At 31.7% G+C, this 16,819-nt stretch overlaps 1 protein-coding gene and 1 long non-coding RNA gene across 7 annotated transcripts; one reads left to right on the top strand and one right to left on the bottom strand.

The window, feature by feature from the left end:
* Positions 1 to 680: 680 nt before the first annotated feature.
* On the bottom strand, positions 681 to 16,387 carry LOC111503477 (transmembrane ascorbate-dependent reductase CYB561). Of its 5 annotated transcripts, none has more exons than XM_023157778.2 (4): positions 16,247 to 16,387; positions 12,322 to 12,536; positions 10,605 to 10,813; positions 681 to 1,598 (listed from the first exon to the last, which is right to left on the bottom strand). In XM_023157778.2, exons 1-4 carry the CDS (start codon positions 16,300 to 16,302, stop codon positions 1,287 to 1,289), a joined length of 792 nt encoding a protein of 263 aa, XP_023013546.1. In that variant the 5' UTR covers positions 16,303 to 16,387; the 3' UTR covers positions 681 to 1,286. The 5 variants fall into 5 exon arrangements, with proteins under 5 accessions (XP_023013546.1, XP_023013547.1, XP_023013549.1 ...); XM_023157779.2 differs by having other exon boundaries at positions 16,178 to 16,317; XM_023157781.2 differs by lacking the exon at positions 16,247 to 16,387 and adding an exon at positions 15,846 to 15,868.
* On the top strand, positions 9,485 to 14,779 carry LOC111503478 (uncharacterized). 2 transcript variants are annotated; one of them, XR_002721881.2, is made up of 3 exons: positions 9,485 to 9,557; positions 13,919 to 14,004; positions 14,095 to 14,779. It is a non-coding gene; the product is annotated as an uncharacterized lncRNA (long non-coding RNA). The 2 variants fall into 2 exon arrangements; XR_012467774.1 differs by lacking the exon at positions 9,485 to 9,557 and having other exon boundaries at positions 13,175 to 14,004.
* Positions 16,388 to 16,819: the final 432 nt, after the last annotated feature.

Genomic DNA, 16,819 nt, shown 5'->3' with positions numbered 1-16,819 from the left:
AATCACTAAAATCCCATTCGAGAAACACTATATTATGGACTTTAATTTAGTATAAGATATCCTTGTAGTTCAACATAGTTTGGACAAGTCATAGAATGAATAAACATTGACCAAATTTGTTGAAACAGCTGTACGACACTGGATTTTTCAATGCTTACAAAATCGGCATATAGCAAAGTATGACACGAGAACAATGAACGGTGCCAAAAGTCCCATTCCAAACTCAATGTTCACTCTTTTATAAACCACTCCCTCCTAATGAGGGAGTGATAATGATAACTTTCACGAGAAATTTCACGCTGAATGAAAGTGAAGATGGAGGTTCATCTAATTAGATAAAGGCAGTTGAATTTAAGGAATTAGTGAGCCTCACCTCCTGATGATGCCAAATTGATTGTGCAAAGCAAGTCGACAATATTATTGAAATTTTGGTGTATGGGAGAAGTGGTAGTTTGAGGTTCAACCTATACCAGAGGTTTCAGTTCTATTTTTCAATAAATATTCTAAACTTACCTCCAACATCGAAATGAAGCAGATATGGCGGCTGTTTTCATTTTAATATAGATATCCCAAGACAGATACCACCTTCTCATGCAATATAAAATGTCAGCAAATTATATTTTTGCAACATAGACAATCTTGTAATGTTACCTTAGGTAAGATTTGTAATAACACAAATATCTTACTTTATTTGTATATTTATATCACAAGACAAGACACCATAAAATATAAAATGTCGGCAGATAGAATAAAAATAAATATATCTTTACTATATGTAAAAATAGAATGTACATAAAATATATATATCAAGAATAATGAAAAGGTTTAACAAGATTCGATAATGTACATAGTATATTTTGAAACACATTCAGTTCAATACATTTACTTATATACACAAATATTATATAATGGATATCATTTTATGTAAGCACCATCGATATATATTGAGCACCACAAATATTACACCTGAAGCACCATTATTTTTTTGGAATAGTTTCAGCAAGACACATTTTTACAGTCAGATATCTTCTGAAATGTATTTTTTCAATAACTTAATATCACTTATCAAACTTAGGCAATAGTTTTGTAAAAATAACAATCAAAAATAGAATAAAATTGTGGGTTGATTTTTTCAACTAACATGAGCAAATTGAAACAAGTTCTAATACATATATCAGCATCAAGTCATCAGTTAGTCTATGATTCTTATACTGCATCAGTAGAGGAGTAAATAAAATGAGTGACTTTTATGCGGATGATATTGCATACAAGATAAATTAAATATATTATTCAGAAAGGGGGATGTCATCCTCTACAGTTGCAACTCGTTTATAATCCATTTCATTCACCATATACAAAACCATTACACCGTAGAATACAGTAAATACACCGATCAAGTTGATTAAGATACCTTCTGAAGGATACTTCTGATAGTCAGTTGACAGTGTCCATAACACTTTTTCAGTTACCCCAGTTAATGTTGTTACAATGGCCAGGATGAAGCATCCTATTCCAAAAGAAGTATGAACGGGCATTAGGGCTTTTCTGAGGTTGATTGAAATTCCTGGGTAGAGAAAACTCAGAAATCCGATTAAAAACTGAAATAAAAAAATATGGTAACACAGAGCGACTTACACAAAATATATTCAAGAATATTTTATGACATTTTATGGCATACACTAAATAATATTAGTTAACTTATCAATTCAAATATGTTCATGCAATGTAATCATACGTACTTATAAGTTTTTTCTGAATTTCTAAATTGACAAAATTCGATTATATAATGGTAATCTAGTTGAAAACAATAATGAATAATACCTACAAAAGTAGAAAAAAATGTGTTAATTCGAAAAAATGTATGTATTATATCCTCGTCAAACAATGAGAATGAAACATTTTCTATAGCTTATTTGATTTTCATGTATAGGTTTAGTGTATTTGAAATGTAAAGGTAAAAGTCCAAACTGCATTCCTGTTTCCAGAATAACTATAATTTCAAAAGAGCCAACTATCCACAACTATATGATCAAATATCTCATATTGACTGGACCTTCTTGGAAGTTCTTGATGACTCAGAAGATGCATCCACATATTTCTATGGAAAACTTTATAATGTTTTTGATTGCTGCTGTCCCAAGTATACAGTTGAATCCAAAAATAAATATCCTCCTTGGTATAATAGAAGCATTATTAGAGATTTGCAGGCTAAAAGCAGAATCTGGCGCAAATACAAACGTGAGTGTAATCTTCGAGCAAAAATAAAGCATGATGTTGATGTGGCATATAAAAAATTCTTAGGTGAAATTGAGGAAGAAATACATATCAATCCCAACAGATTTTGGTCATTTATAAATAATAAACGAGGTAGCTCCAAAATATCACAAGTACTGAATTTTGAAGGTCAATTGCTGGAGGGGCCCTCTAATATCGTAAACGGTTTTGCCAATCTTTTCAAACAATCGTATACCGCTTCTTCCCCTTTTCAACCAAACTCTGATATTGATAATAATCACTTTCTTGATATATCAAGCTTCAGTGAAAACGAAGTATACGAGGCTCTAAGGTCGCTCAAGCCTAAAAAGACCACTGGTCCAAATGACATTCCAGCTTTCATCCTAAAAGATTGTGCACTTGTGCTTGCTCGTCGTCTGTCTATACTAATTAATATCTGCTTACGATCGGCTACAATACCAAGGATCTGGAAATCATCAAAAGTCTGTCCCATTTTCGAGAAAGTAGATGAGATATTTCAAATAAACCAAGTATAAACCAACATGGTTTTATGAAAAATCGTTTCAATGGTCACCAATTTTCTGACTAACCCAACATATTGCTGAATCTATTGACAATAGGGCCCACACTGATGTTATTTACATAGACTTTTCTAAGGTCTTCGATAGGCTTGACCATGGCATTCTACTGAACAAACTAGTAGCCATTGGATTATCTTCATCCTTAATCGCACTCTTTCAGTCCTATCTACGGGATCGAAAACCATATGTTCAGCTCAATGGTTTCAAATCTACCGAATATAGTGCTCCTTCCGGTGTTCCACAAGGTTCAAATCTGGGACCGTTGCTCTTCAATATATTCATTAATGATATTGCAGATGTTATAGATGTGTATTTCCTTTCATATGCCGATGATCTAAAACTATACTGCCTCGTTAACATAGATGATTATGTGAACCTCTCAGCAAACGTAGGACGGGTTGTAGAATGGTGTTATCGAAATAACTTGTCGCTGAACCTGGATAAATGTAAGGTCATGTCCTACAGTTTGAAAACGAATATCTTGATCTTTGATTATTCAATAGAAAACGTTTCCCTGGTGAGACCACAAACATTTACTGATCTTGGCGTCACATTTGACACTGCACTATCATTTAATAGGTACATCGATAATGTTTTAACCTCCTCCTGTCGTTTATACGGATTGATTGCACGTAACAGTAGTGATTTCAAAGAAACTTCGACCATTAAAACTTTATTCTATGCTTTCATAAGATCAAAGTTAGAATACGCGTCAGTTTTTGGAGCTCCTTTTATCAATATCACATTTATAGAATAGAAACAATTCAACGACGATTTTTAAAACTGCTAAGCCTAAAAACCGATGGAATTTATCCTCCAATAGGAACAACCCACTCTGAATTGTTACAAAAGCATAACTTTTGCAGTCTCGAAAAAAGGCGTGAATATTATAGTGTTGCACTAACCTATAAAATTATCAAAAGCATAGTTGACTGCCCAACATTACTGGAAAAGTTTAATATTTGCATTCCTAGAATCTGTTCCAGACACCCGAGTACTTTCTATATAAAAATATCTCGCACAAATGTTCTGGAGAATTCTCCGATCCATACCATGTGTAAAGTGACAAATTCTGTTAGCGATAATTCAGATATATTCAGTTGCAAATTGTCAAATATAAAATCCCACTTCCTAAAATAATTGTTTTGTCACCTATAATAAATATAAAATGTGTAGTCTTTATAGTCACTTGTTTGTGATGTATTTATTATACTCTGTTATTTCCTACTCTGTAATTGGGCTATGTCCTGTAGAGTATTGTATTACAAATAAATAAATATTCAGAAAGACAGTATTTACAGCTAAACAAATAATAAAATGTATAAACAAGCTTTTATTTGTGATATACTGTTTGGAACCTTTGTTGTAGTAATGAATATTACTGGAGTTTTTTCCCAACACCAAATCGTTATTTTTACACCTCAACACGTGTTTCGATCACCAAGTGATCATCTTCAAGAGGAAGATAAAACTAATAACTACTCAAAACTAAAGCTACTTATACTAATCAGGTACATCATACAGGTAAGCAATCAGTAATACCACCCCTAAATTAATTTTACAATTGGCCTTTCTATTATTTACAATATGTATGTTTAAATGTTACAGCTATATATAGAACAATTTTCAGCTATATAAAATTAGTTTCACAATATTGCCTATCTAAATATATTTACAATGTGTCTTTTTGTAGTAATCAGTAAACCCAACAATATTATTTCAACAAGCTATATAGTATGCTATTTGGTATTGGTCCGTTGTCGTTATTCATAATATTACTATGTTTACTTATTTCCACACTCTCATAGGCATCTAGTTGCCTGTTGTTATTAACTTGTCTAACCTAATCTTGAAGAACTGAAGTCTATGGAATGGTTTTGTTGCAAAATATGATGGGCGACTGCTGATTTTTCAAATCTTCCATATTTTAAGTGTGCTATGTGTTCCTTATATCTCACTTTAATAGATCTTTTTGTCTGTCCATAATATTTTGCATCGCAGTCCTTACATTCAATTTCGTAAATTCCAGACTTTTCCGAATTCTCGACTTTGTCTTTTGGACTTCCCAAAAGGTTCAGTGTATGACAGGGAAGTACAAGTACTGGTTGTGGCGGATTCTCTTCCTTGTGGAGCTCTTGCTGTCTTCTAGCTAAAGCCTGTTCCACCATCACTTTTGAGTAACCATTTCGTTGAAGGTCATTTTTGATGGAGGGAGACCTTTCTTTGTATTACAGAGTCCGAAAGCACGGTCTGGTAGAGTCTTGATGATTCCTCTCTTAATCGATTGACGGTGATTAGATTCCTGGTTCAAATACTGTCCTGTGTGAGTGGGTATTCGATAAACAGATGTTTCCCATTTAGTGTCGGTCCTCTTCATCAATACGTCTATGAATGACAATTCGTTGTGGACTTTTCCATTGTGAAAGTAATGGAAGGACTTACATTGTTGATGTGTTTCAGAAAGGCATCTAGTTCTGCATTCCCATTGGTACCATATTATGAAGGTGTCGTCCACGTATCTCATTCAACCAGACTCGGGGCTTCTTCAATGACCAGAGTTTCAAACCACTCCATATATATACATTGGCTATAACCGTTGAAAGTTGCGATCCCGTTGGCACTCCCTCATCTTGCGTAAAGAATTCGTTCTTCAGTTGGAAGTAGCAGTTTCGTACACAGCTTCCTAGTAATTCCATGATTACTTGTATCGGTAAGTTTGTTCAATCTTTCAGGTCCGCATCTTCGGATAGCTTCCTTTGTATGATTTGAAGTACTTCTTCGACAGGGACGTTGGTACAGAGGCTTTCCACGTCGAAACTGATTAGTTAATCCTGTTCTTCGACTTCGATTGCCCTAGTAGTTCAACAAAATGCCTTGAATTTTTCACAAAGGATGACGTTTTTCCTTGCAGTGGTTTAATTATTGGTAGTAAAAATCTGGAAAAGTTCTGAGTGGCTGAATCTCTAGAGCTAATGATCGGTCTGAGAGGAACATCCTTCTTGTGGATTTTGGGTAGATGATCTCTCTTTTTCCGAAAAATAAATTTGGTGTTTTTTCAACGTCTGGTACAACTTCCTTTCAATTTATGCTTGTCTCAAAATTCACCTATTTAAAAAAACATTTTTTTTCTTAGAATTACTTATGTCAAGATCAAGTTACATATTGTATTCTTATTTATCTATACAGGTAAATATCTTATTATAGAAATTGTGTAATGTAATGAATTGATGTTATTTTAATATTCGAATTCCTTTCAGGAAACGCTTTCATTTGATAATAATAATAATAATAACATTTATTTTCCGTAACACATAAACATGTATTGGAATAGTCAGGTATGTGAATACAAAAAATACATTAAAAAATTCTTGCACAGTATAGAAACTATGATTCAATAAGAACTTTTTCAAATTGCATTTGAAAACATGGATTCTATCAATATCTCTAAGAGAATAATAAATAAAGGGACTTGGCAGTTACGTTGTATTTACATGGTTTAACGTAAACATTATTACAATTTCTCGTGTCAATACTATGATAGGAGCTATGCCGTCCAGCTATGGTACCCATATCGTGGGAGTGCATGAAAATAACTAGTCCGCTATCTTGGGCAGTCCACCATATTGGATGTAGAATGACGTCACTTAGCTCCATACATTATCAAAATAAAAAGTATTTGCAAAATTTCAGCTCAATCGGTTAATGAAACCACTTTAGAATTCAATTGCAAGATTTAACCTTGTACAAACTTAACAAGTCAAATAAAAGCTTGTATATGTTAAATAATAGCCGATATGTGTGTGAAGGTAAATATCCCTAGATTAGAAATGTTTTATACAATATTCTTTATTTGTATGAAGATTCATCGCCATATAGTGCCCAGCTTTTTTTAACTCACAATTCATCTCAGGTAAATCAATGGCGAACTTCTCAATACATCGAATTAATTATTACGGGGCATTTATTTCTTTCAGCTCATATTTTCCAGTGATTCATTTTTCCTTCATTTAAAATGTTCCCTCTGCAAACCAAGGAGGGTAGAATTTCTTGTTTGTGATATCGTGCTTGAATTTCGAAACAGATGTCAAAGATATGATAAATTTATTTATGAAAATAATCCACTTGATCAATTACATTTTCAAAGTACTCTAATTCTGACCAATCAATGGGCTTGTTTCATGATTTTGTTTATAGTTCACTTGATAGAAATTTTAAATTGAAAAACAGTGCACTTTGTTTCATCTCTCTAAGTACCGTAGTTTTCCTGTAATTAATTATTAAAAATCGAATGTGATAGGGTGGTGACGTCACGCCCTTATTCCCGCTTCTTGTTCGATTGACCAATAGGAACAATAGAAATAATCAACATTGCCAAATCGTAAAATTTACGAAGCCTATAATTATCAATTTGATTATGGAAGTGTATATGAAACCTAAACTATGATTTTATGCATTATTTAATAATATAGAGTTATGAAAATAAAAAAATATAGCAAACTGGATTAAAGAATCATTTCAAATATTTAATTTATTCTACAATCCTCAATCTGTACAACTGCAATTCATCATTAAAAAAAAACGATTCCTACATTCTTACATACATACCTCTTTCTAATATAGATACTAAATTCAAGCGATATAGGCTTGCTTGGGTAATCTGTTGAATCTTCCAAAACTTGAGAGGAAGGTTGAATAAGGTCAAGTAGACAGAATTGATTGTACTCGAAATGATCCAACAAAAACTTCTGAGATAATAATACCATTAATCATATGATAAGATTCAATTAATATTGTTTCATAGTTTCAGTAACAGAATCAACTCCAGATAATACTTTCTGTGGAGAATACTTGAAGTTGAAATAAAAAATTATGTCATCAAATTCAATATTTTCGTTCCCCTTTCATTTATAGTCAATTTTTGAATGATTTCTATAAAGTGTTAGAAGAGTAAAAGGATTGTAGTTCTTTCTTTTCAATACTTTCACCCATTTTTTTCTCATCATTTTATCCTTTGGGAACCTAAACTCGATATATGAAATAACTCACTTATAAACCAATGCGCTTTCTGTTTTCTTGTGCCTTTCCGCACAATTAAAATCAGCACAAGAATGCACCATATTAAAATTCAAATATATCTCTAAAACACTTTCAAAACATACACAAAATAAACTCGATGAAAAAACGAATTGTTTCTTCGCGAGCTGTCAGCTAAGAAAAAGTTGAAACTCAATGTTGCAAAAACAAGCAGAATGGATCCTATATGACATACATTTTCAATACCGAATAAACCAATAAATTGTGATATGAGTACTCCATTTTCCTGAGAAAATGAACGATCTGTTAAAATTTTCTGTAATTATTCATTCATTTTTTTAAGAATGAAGCCAGCAAACAAATAAATATACAATAATAAGATCGCTCGAATCCATGAATTAAGCATAAAAATGGACATTAATATTTGCCTTGATAACTGATATAATTCAAATTATATCTAAATATAATTCTAAATAGAATTTAACGAGCTGTATTTTCAAATGGTTTTCGAATGCTCAGCAACCCTAATAAAATAAATCAATTATGCATTCATGCCACCCATTAAAAAATAAGAAATTCAACGTTACTGGTACCTATTAGCCATATTGTCAACCAGCGCTCTCTGTAGTGTATGCGACAATGTGCTCTTTCTAATATCAATGATTTCCACCAACTTCGTATTTTTGTTGAAATTATTTCAAAATGAATGTTGAGCCTATTTTTGTAAAAGCTGACTCCCGACAACTTACCAAGATTCGATTTTGAAATGATCGATGAAGTTTACTTGGAAAATTTGCAATACTTTGGTACCGAAATGAAGAATGAGAAATTTAAACGGTAGGTGGTTTAATTAGTAGGTCCATTATATTTATATGACATTCATTTCAGACTTTGTCTTTTATCGAAGGATGGAAAGTTTTGATTTAATTTTTATTTTATATCGGCCAAGGAGCAGTATGGTGACTGAAAAAAGAAGCAAAAATATGTAGAATTACTCCAATGCATATCAATTCAAAAATAACCTGAAAAAATATTTTCCGAATGTAAACTAATGACACGGAATATGCAGCAAAATAGGTACCCGCCGAGACTACATTTTACAAAAAAACGTTCTGTAATTATATAATTGTAACAGTTGTATTCACACCGAGTTGACAACAATAACAACAAAAATGGCGTCTGTCCAATTGGATCATCAGATCTGTGATTGGGTATTAAAAACCAATACACTTGGCAACTCCGCTCTAGACACGATCAATTTTATTGGTTAACAGACACGCGGCCAATATAAATTCTTGCTTTTCGAATTATTCTTCTTTTTTCTGCAAATATAAAGAGATTTTGGGACCGATTAGGCTTGATAAGTATAATATACCCCTAACACGATCAGTCTATAAGCAAACCAGTATCATTTTCCATAGCACGAAACAAGCCCACAGTTCAACCATAAGGGAGAAATCTGCCTCTTTTAAATTATAAGTTTCCCCAGGTAGATGAAAATATTTTCAAAATTAGTAATTTTTATTTTAAATTCGATGATCAATACTGGAGGTCGTTTATTGGAACTAAAAATATACTGGATATAAAATCGAGAGATTTGTTATCTACCTTTTGATATCTGATTTTTTATTTCTAGTAGAGAAATCAACTATTGGTGATTGGGCTATTAAGATTGAAAAAAATCACAATTTGTTCCAGTAATTAACGGTAAGGATTCAAAAACCAATAAATATTATAATACTTGTATCATTGTTTAGATTATTACTGATAATATCAAATAGTTCTACAAAACATTGTGTGTTGAAAGTTTGCAATGACGTAGGTGCAATTGATGAGAAATTCATTGTGATTCCACTATACAATAGCTTTATCAGCCAAGTCTTTGTTGAAACTATATCATAATTTTTGTTATATATTCATATAGAATTGTTGTGATTTTATTCTCAAACCTGTATAATTTTGATGGTACATTCTCATTTTATTCGTTGTTAAACAGATTGTATAAAAAGGAAATAAATAGCTGACGCTTGGAATGAATGAAGTAATAAAGAGAAACCAAATAACACCTCAACGATTAAATAATAATGAATGTAAAACCTAAATACGTGTAAAATTTGTTATGAGAAGAACCAGGCGTTTATATTTTATATCACTAACTGATACAATTTACTGTAAGATTTTCACTATAAAAGTTTTACAAAAACCGCGACACGTCTTTCGTTATACAAAAGCTTCCTCAAGGGTGGAAGCTATTTTGTATTCACCCTTTTGTGAAAGTCATATAGTTAATGTATCAGTTAGTGGTAATATGGATTTTCATCAAGTATCAGCCAGTTCTATCTAATTTTTATATTTCACATTTGTTGTTAGTTCAAGTTACACGGCATATGTATGTATATTCTTTGATGTCTGAGAGGATGAAGTAACTGATACCAATCTTTCTGATCGCAGTTTCAGTGCTGAAACAACACTGATTTTTTTGTCTAACTATAGTTAACAAGCAAGTAAGTATGTGATATATGAGTGCTCATTTACAAATTATAAGCATCACCAGAAATAGATATTCACTGGTACCAAAGCTAATCAACGTGGTCAAAATTCAAAATTTCCATATCACTCATACCTATATATTATTTGTAAGGAAACTCTGTTGGAGCTCACATGATTTTTATAGAAAAACCATTTCACTACTCTCAATTTTACCAATAATTTCTTGTTTAGATATACATGTATATGAACTTTGGCGATACTTACTTGTAGAGCAAAAATTATAACAGTGGCCAAACCAATCCAGGAATGAAGACTGTATAAATTTGGTTTCGGAGGATCGACCAAGTTGTGAGAGTCGAAAGCAGCTTTCAGTCCAATAACTGATAAGATGAAAGCAAGACCGTGAAGAGAGGCATGGATAATTTTAAGTTTCATTTTTGGAACATGTCTTAAGCTTCTGTAGACAAGCATTGCTGAAAAGAATTAGTGAATGTAAATAATAGCAGTCAAAATTCTATATTATTCAATAAATAAAATTAATACAAACCTGTAACTATAAATTCTTTAACAACTTAAAATTGTAAACCAGTCAAATATGTCTGGCGATTAATGAAGCATTCAAGACATATTCAGCCTATTTTAAAGAAAATTTGAAGAAAAGTTATCTGTTACTTATACAGGGCTGAAGTAAATAGTCCGCCTCCTCTTCTGAACGAGTCAACATATCAAAGTCGCACCATTTTTGTAAAAAAGCCAATGGTGTGACATCATTTGCCGCAGAGAGGGTACTATTAACTTTTTTTTAAGTAGAAAGGGGGGCCTTGTGACCCTTCACTAGGAAGGTATTTCAATTCTCTATACAATGACTTTTTCTGTTCTGAATTTGGATAACCGGTTGTAGATTTATTGGTGTATGAATTTTAGACTAGGAATTTCGTAACTCCGCCACCCTAAGTCAGATTTTTTGAAATAAATATTCATTGGAAACAGAAATAAATTAGTAACATCTTTTGTATGAATTTTAGACTAGGAATCTTATAAATAAAAAAACATTTGAGCAAATGTTCAGAATGTTCTTGAATCTCCTGACAGTAAAACAGTCTATTTTTGAACTCATTTCTAACATTTTATAATGTTTCTGAGGTATTGCTGACACAAGTTTCGGTAATTCTGTCACTACGTTCCCTTATTTTTTTATGGGTTTTTTTTTTATACCCCCCCTCCCGTATTCAAACCGGAGTTTATTTTGCCACAGAAATTTCGAAATGAATTCATTTACTACGTGATTTTATGGGTTCCTGTTAAGTATGACATTTTCTCTGCTCTATAGTTTGAACCGTAACATTAGAATAGCTATTTATTTTGTAGTGGAACGTGACGTTGGGATATTCCACTTAGGTGGTTCATACCACCAGTAGTTGCGGTGTCCCAAAGCTAAGTATTCCTTTCATATTACATACTACATGAGCACGCTACAAAGCAGCTTTTACCAAAATGAAGGAGAAAGTTTTGCCATTTCAGGAAGTGTCTGAGAACTTCTTTTATTTTAGGTAAATAACTCACTGCTTAGCTGACGTGAATCTGTAGAATTATCTAGAAATATCATTTTGATAATTTTTGATGATAATCATTCATTTTGTGATACTTTGATGAAATGACTTATTTTTTCCTGGGCTAATATATGTTACTTAATAAAATAAAAGTTTGATAATATACATTTCCGGAACTATAAATGATGATACTCAGTAAGTCAGTTAAAACTTGTTTGGAGATAGGATGAATAAAAAATAAGTCAACATTTAAAATATACATAAAACATGGACATACCTACTTGAGATGAGAATTCACTCTTATTTTGAGTATGTACGGTATACAGTAATAATTAAACATTTACAATTAGCACATTATAATACATAAAACATGCTTACTTCACTAGTCTAGGAAACAAATAAAAAAGCAAAAAATATTGGATGAAACTTACATTGAGAATACAAAAATACCATTCCCAATACCATCAAGAAAGGATGCCAATAAAACTCCTGTGAAGGTGTCTTTTGCCATGCAAAGCCACTTCTGTAGTACAAAATCCAAAAAAGAACCAACGCCAGCAAACCTACTCCCATAGAAGTAGTGAAGGAGTAAAATGTTTGATAATGTCGAACTTTCTGATGTTCTGCTCTAGCCTCCATGTTGTTTCTAAAGTAAATGAAAAACTGTTTACGAATATGGTTTTACTTATCAAATGTTTATATTTGGTTGAATATTACATATGAATGATGGCAAATGAATGGTGTTTACCAATCTTTATAGAGCTAATAATAGCTGAAAAGAAATAAAGTTCTGACAGTATTATGATAAAAACTGAGTAACTTCTGATGTCAGTTGACAACACCAATGTAGTATTTTAAAAAATACACTTTCAATTCTTATATGTGATTACAATGACGGTTGATAAACAAAATGAAAAAAATTTTACATATGAAAATTGACGGAATTAATTCAGAGTCAATTTTTCCTTTTCTCTCTCTCTCTCTCTTTCTCACTAATTTTGGCTTTTGCTTCCGTTTAGAAGCAGTAACCCATGTCTACTCGTGGGAGTACAGAAGTCTTACTGTACTCAATATTGCACTCCTTTTTTTAATGCTTCATAAATTTTCGTAAATGTGGCACGTCTTTATACGGCAGACATACACTACTGATAAAATTATCACTACACAGATAAACTTAAATTGCTTGCATGTGCTATGACGGCGTTACCTTTCGCTTCCTCGCCAATGAGAACAGTCACATTCAATTAAACATGAAAAAGAGTTAAACATTCATTATAAAACAATTATTTCAAAGATTTAAAAATTAGGGCCACTTCATTTCTTTATTTGATAGGTCAGCATCATCATATATTTGGTTTTATGAGTAGAATTTGAAACCTCTGAAGTGAAATGAATCTATTGAAAAGTTTTCCCCACCAGAACAAAAATTGTGTCTCTCGACGCGCATTTCGCTAACCAAGTTAGCATCATCAGGAGATGACTAAAAGTACTGTAGTTTCAGTCTTTTTTTTATTTTCAAGAATAAAACAAATAGGAGAGAAGTTCTAGGACACTCCCTTGCGAACCCCTGAATCAATACTAACATTTCATGATGATGTAGCGTTTGAAACAGATCCTTTATTTTTGATTAAGCAAGTGATTATACATCCATTCTAAAACTTCGTAGCAATATTGAATTGAGATAGTTTTGTAGGTAGTATTTTCCTTCAAATCAAGAATGGTAAATACTCAAACATTTTGCTGATATCTATACGTTCATACTTGTCAGTAAAATCAATCCGTATTTATTGTATCAAAATGAAAAATAGATAACTACCAACGACCCCAGAAGTTTGTTGTATCCATAGCAATGTTAGAAGGTCGATAATAATTATATTTAGTTCATAACTGTTGCTAACTTTCTTCATTAATAATGGTGGTGTTTTTCGCATAAATTTTTTACTGTTTATTCAAGTTCAATCTTTGAACCCATCTGATAAAGGATTTTCTAGACATAGGTTAGACCATAATAATTCAATCTCATTTCAGGTTCACCTTTCCAACTAAGGCTGATTTGCTAGGAATTGCTTCGTTAATTAACATCCTTTCAATACTAGTTTTGGTTTCATTTTATGGTTAGTTGAATAAGTTATTATCTTTAAAATATTCATTATGATATGAAAAGTAAAATTTTGGATTCACTTCAAATGCTCGTTTTTTTTCAGGCAGTTTGTTTAACCTTCAGTCGTGCAGCACCCAAATAGAAACCCTACTCATTCCACCAGAAGGGCTGAATCTTGAATAATTTTTAAAGTTTTAACTATCTGCCTTACTTATAATGATTCTACTGCTGCGATATGATAGAAGAGAAGAAACAAACCAAAGTCGTTCTTTTTAAAATTTTTTGCTTGCTAAAAATACGACTAGCGAGATAAAAAAATAAATTGAAAGGGGTATATTTTTAGGAGAGATTTATTTTTGGGAAATTGTTTTCTTCTTTTCCTTGGAAAATTTCCACATTTTTTTTGTATAAAGATGGAGAAGTAGAAAGCCAAAAATCTTTCTTTCCAAAAAAAAATTAAATAAAATTGTATATATGGTGTATGAAAAAGTTGAAAGTACAATTTTTTTACAAAAGTAAAGTATGCTTAGTTTGAACTTAAAAACTAAAAGGGGTATATTTTTAGGAGGGATTATATTTTAGGAAGGAATAGTTTTGGCTTTCTACTTCACCATCTTCACGATCAATTTCAAAATGAACTCTTCAGAAAGATATGTAGATTATGCATAGAAGTTACTTTCAGATACAAACTAGAAGAAAAAACCCTCTCAAACAACTACTTTCATATAAACACAGCATTACCTGACATGAATCAACTTTTGAAACAACTCCTTTTATGTGAACATTGAGTTAACAAAATACACTTTTTCTTATTCAAATTGTATTCCAAACATTCATTATTGAACTGAATCAGTTTAAATATTATTTTTTTTTGCTTTACACTTACATTTTACATAAGGCATACCCAAACCTATGATTCTGTACTCCTTCAAGTATCACCTCTGATTAGGTAATCAATGTCAGAAACTTTTAAAGATTTCACAGGTTAACAATGTTAACAATAAGTAGTTCGCACTTCTAGTGATATTTCTTTTATGGTTTATATAATTCTTTTTTTCAAAATATCCTTATCATTTAGCACTTAGCAGTGGATTATTTCAATTTTGGCATGTTTACAAATACATGTCTGCTAACATAAGGTCAGAACTTTTTGGGGCCCATAAAACTGAAACTATTTCTTTACTTTTCTTGCAAATTAGACTTGGCATCCTTCTTGCTGGAAATATGTGTCACTTCTGTAATGGTACAGTTGTTAAAAATTATCAGAAAAAAGTATTTAATTTCCTCATAAAGCCTTATCTCTATTTCTCTATTCAAACAAAAATCGAATCTTTTGCTACCATCTCCTACTTCTAGAGTGTGGTTATGAAATGGTTTATCAGAAATTATCTTATTTGCTTTAAAATAATTTGAAGTGATTTTCTGTAAAAGTGTTCAATGTAGGATTTTCTTACTTACTTGAGGCTATTAAGAATCTTATTCAACTTATTGACCATGTTGCTACAGATTAATTCATGGAACTTTTCAATAACATATTCCTGTGAAAAATATCCATAAATGTAACATGTGATTTTTTGCTCATTTTTACTCAAAAGTATATACTTACAGCTAGGGTCACTGTTCTGGATGGGCCTTGATAACAACTCCCTGAGATATCTAGAGAGCATCATTGCTATTTGTAGCTCCCTCACTCATGTAGGGTAGTATATATGCTTTTTTTGTTAACATTTCGAAGTAATAAAATCTTCAGAAGATACTGAAAGGTTTTTCTTGACACTGACAAATAATTTATTTCAAAGGTACCTACCTAGTCAAAGAATATACTTGAAGGTATACAAAATCAAATGTACCTACATCTAATCAACTTTGTAGCTACCCAAACCAAAGATTACACCAACTGAAAAAAAACGTGAATTATTTTGGAATAATTTTCTTAAATGCCACAAAATATTGCTGTATTCAATCACTTGAAAATATTAACTATAATCACTGAGAAAGGATCCAGTTGCAAAGGAGTAGTTGAAAAAAATAACCCCAATAAAATTATAATTCCTATGGTCTCTCAGATAATCTACCGACGGTACTAATTTAAAAATCTAGGAAACATCTGTACATAACATACATACATTTCATCGATTTTAAGGAGAAAAATGAATATGTACCTTAAATATTGAAATTATAAATACCTTACGTTAGAGACTCTTTTATGATAAAGATTATTTAGTACTTTTTTTATTTAATGAACATTCAACTACCTCAGAAGTCCAACAGATTGTTCTCGATGTTCTGCTATAAGAGACTCGGAACTCATTAGCGGTAGGAAAGTCAACAGGTAATAAAATCAATAAAATTCACCCCCCACTCTTTTCAGAATTATTTGACAAAGTTATGTTCACTGTTCACTATGTGCTTTTTTATACTTTTTGATCATTTATAAAGTATACGGTTTCGGGAAAATTTAGCCAAGGTTTCAATTAAACATCACCTGGCTCTTTTGTTTTTTTTTTGTAAGGTATTTAGCAATCTACTATGACTCTACACTTTTTTTTTCTCAAGGTTTCCAACATAATTTTTCCTCACTTACTAATCATAATAAAGCATGCATAAATAGGCACAGAATAAATATTGAATCTGTGAAATAGGTGTTCTCTGTTACTAATCTGGTCACAGATTAAATTAATCTGTGATCTGGTCACAAAAAAATCAGAAGGGGCTCTCCGGGATGCCAACTTCAATCTAAAGAAGTCAATTTTGGTGACCTTTGCTATTTTGTATAGAGGAAGCACGAAACATGTCATTACTCCATCGTCGTTATCGAAGAGATCTGG

The sequence above is a fragment of the Leptinotarsa decemlineata genome, unplaced genomic scaffold, assembly GCF_025532065.1.
Source record: "Leptinotarsa decemlineata unplaced genomic scaffold, Ldec_3_MD MMD2_tig00026354_RagTag_RagTag, whole genome shotgun sequence".
NCBI lineage: Eukaryota > Metazoa > Arthropoda > Insecta > Coleoptera > Chrysomelidae > Leptinotarsa > Leptinotarsa decemlineata.
This window is presented reverse-complemented; position numbering and strand designations above follow the sequence as displayed.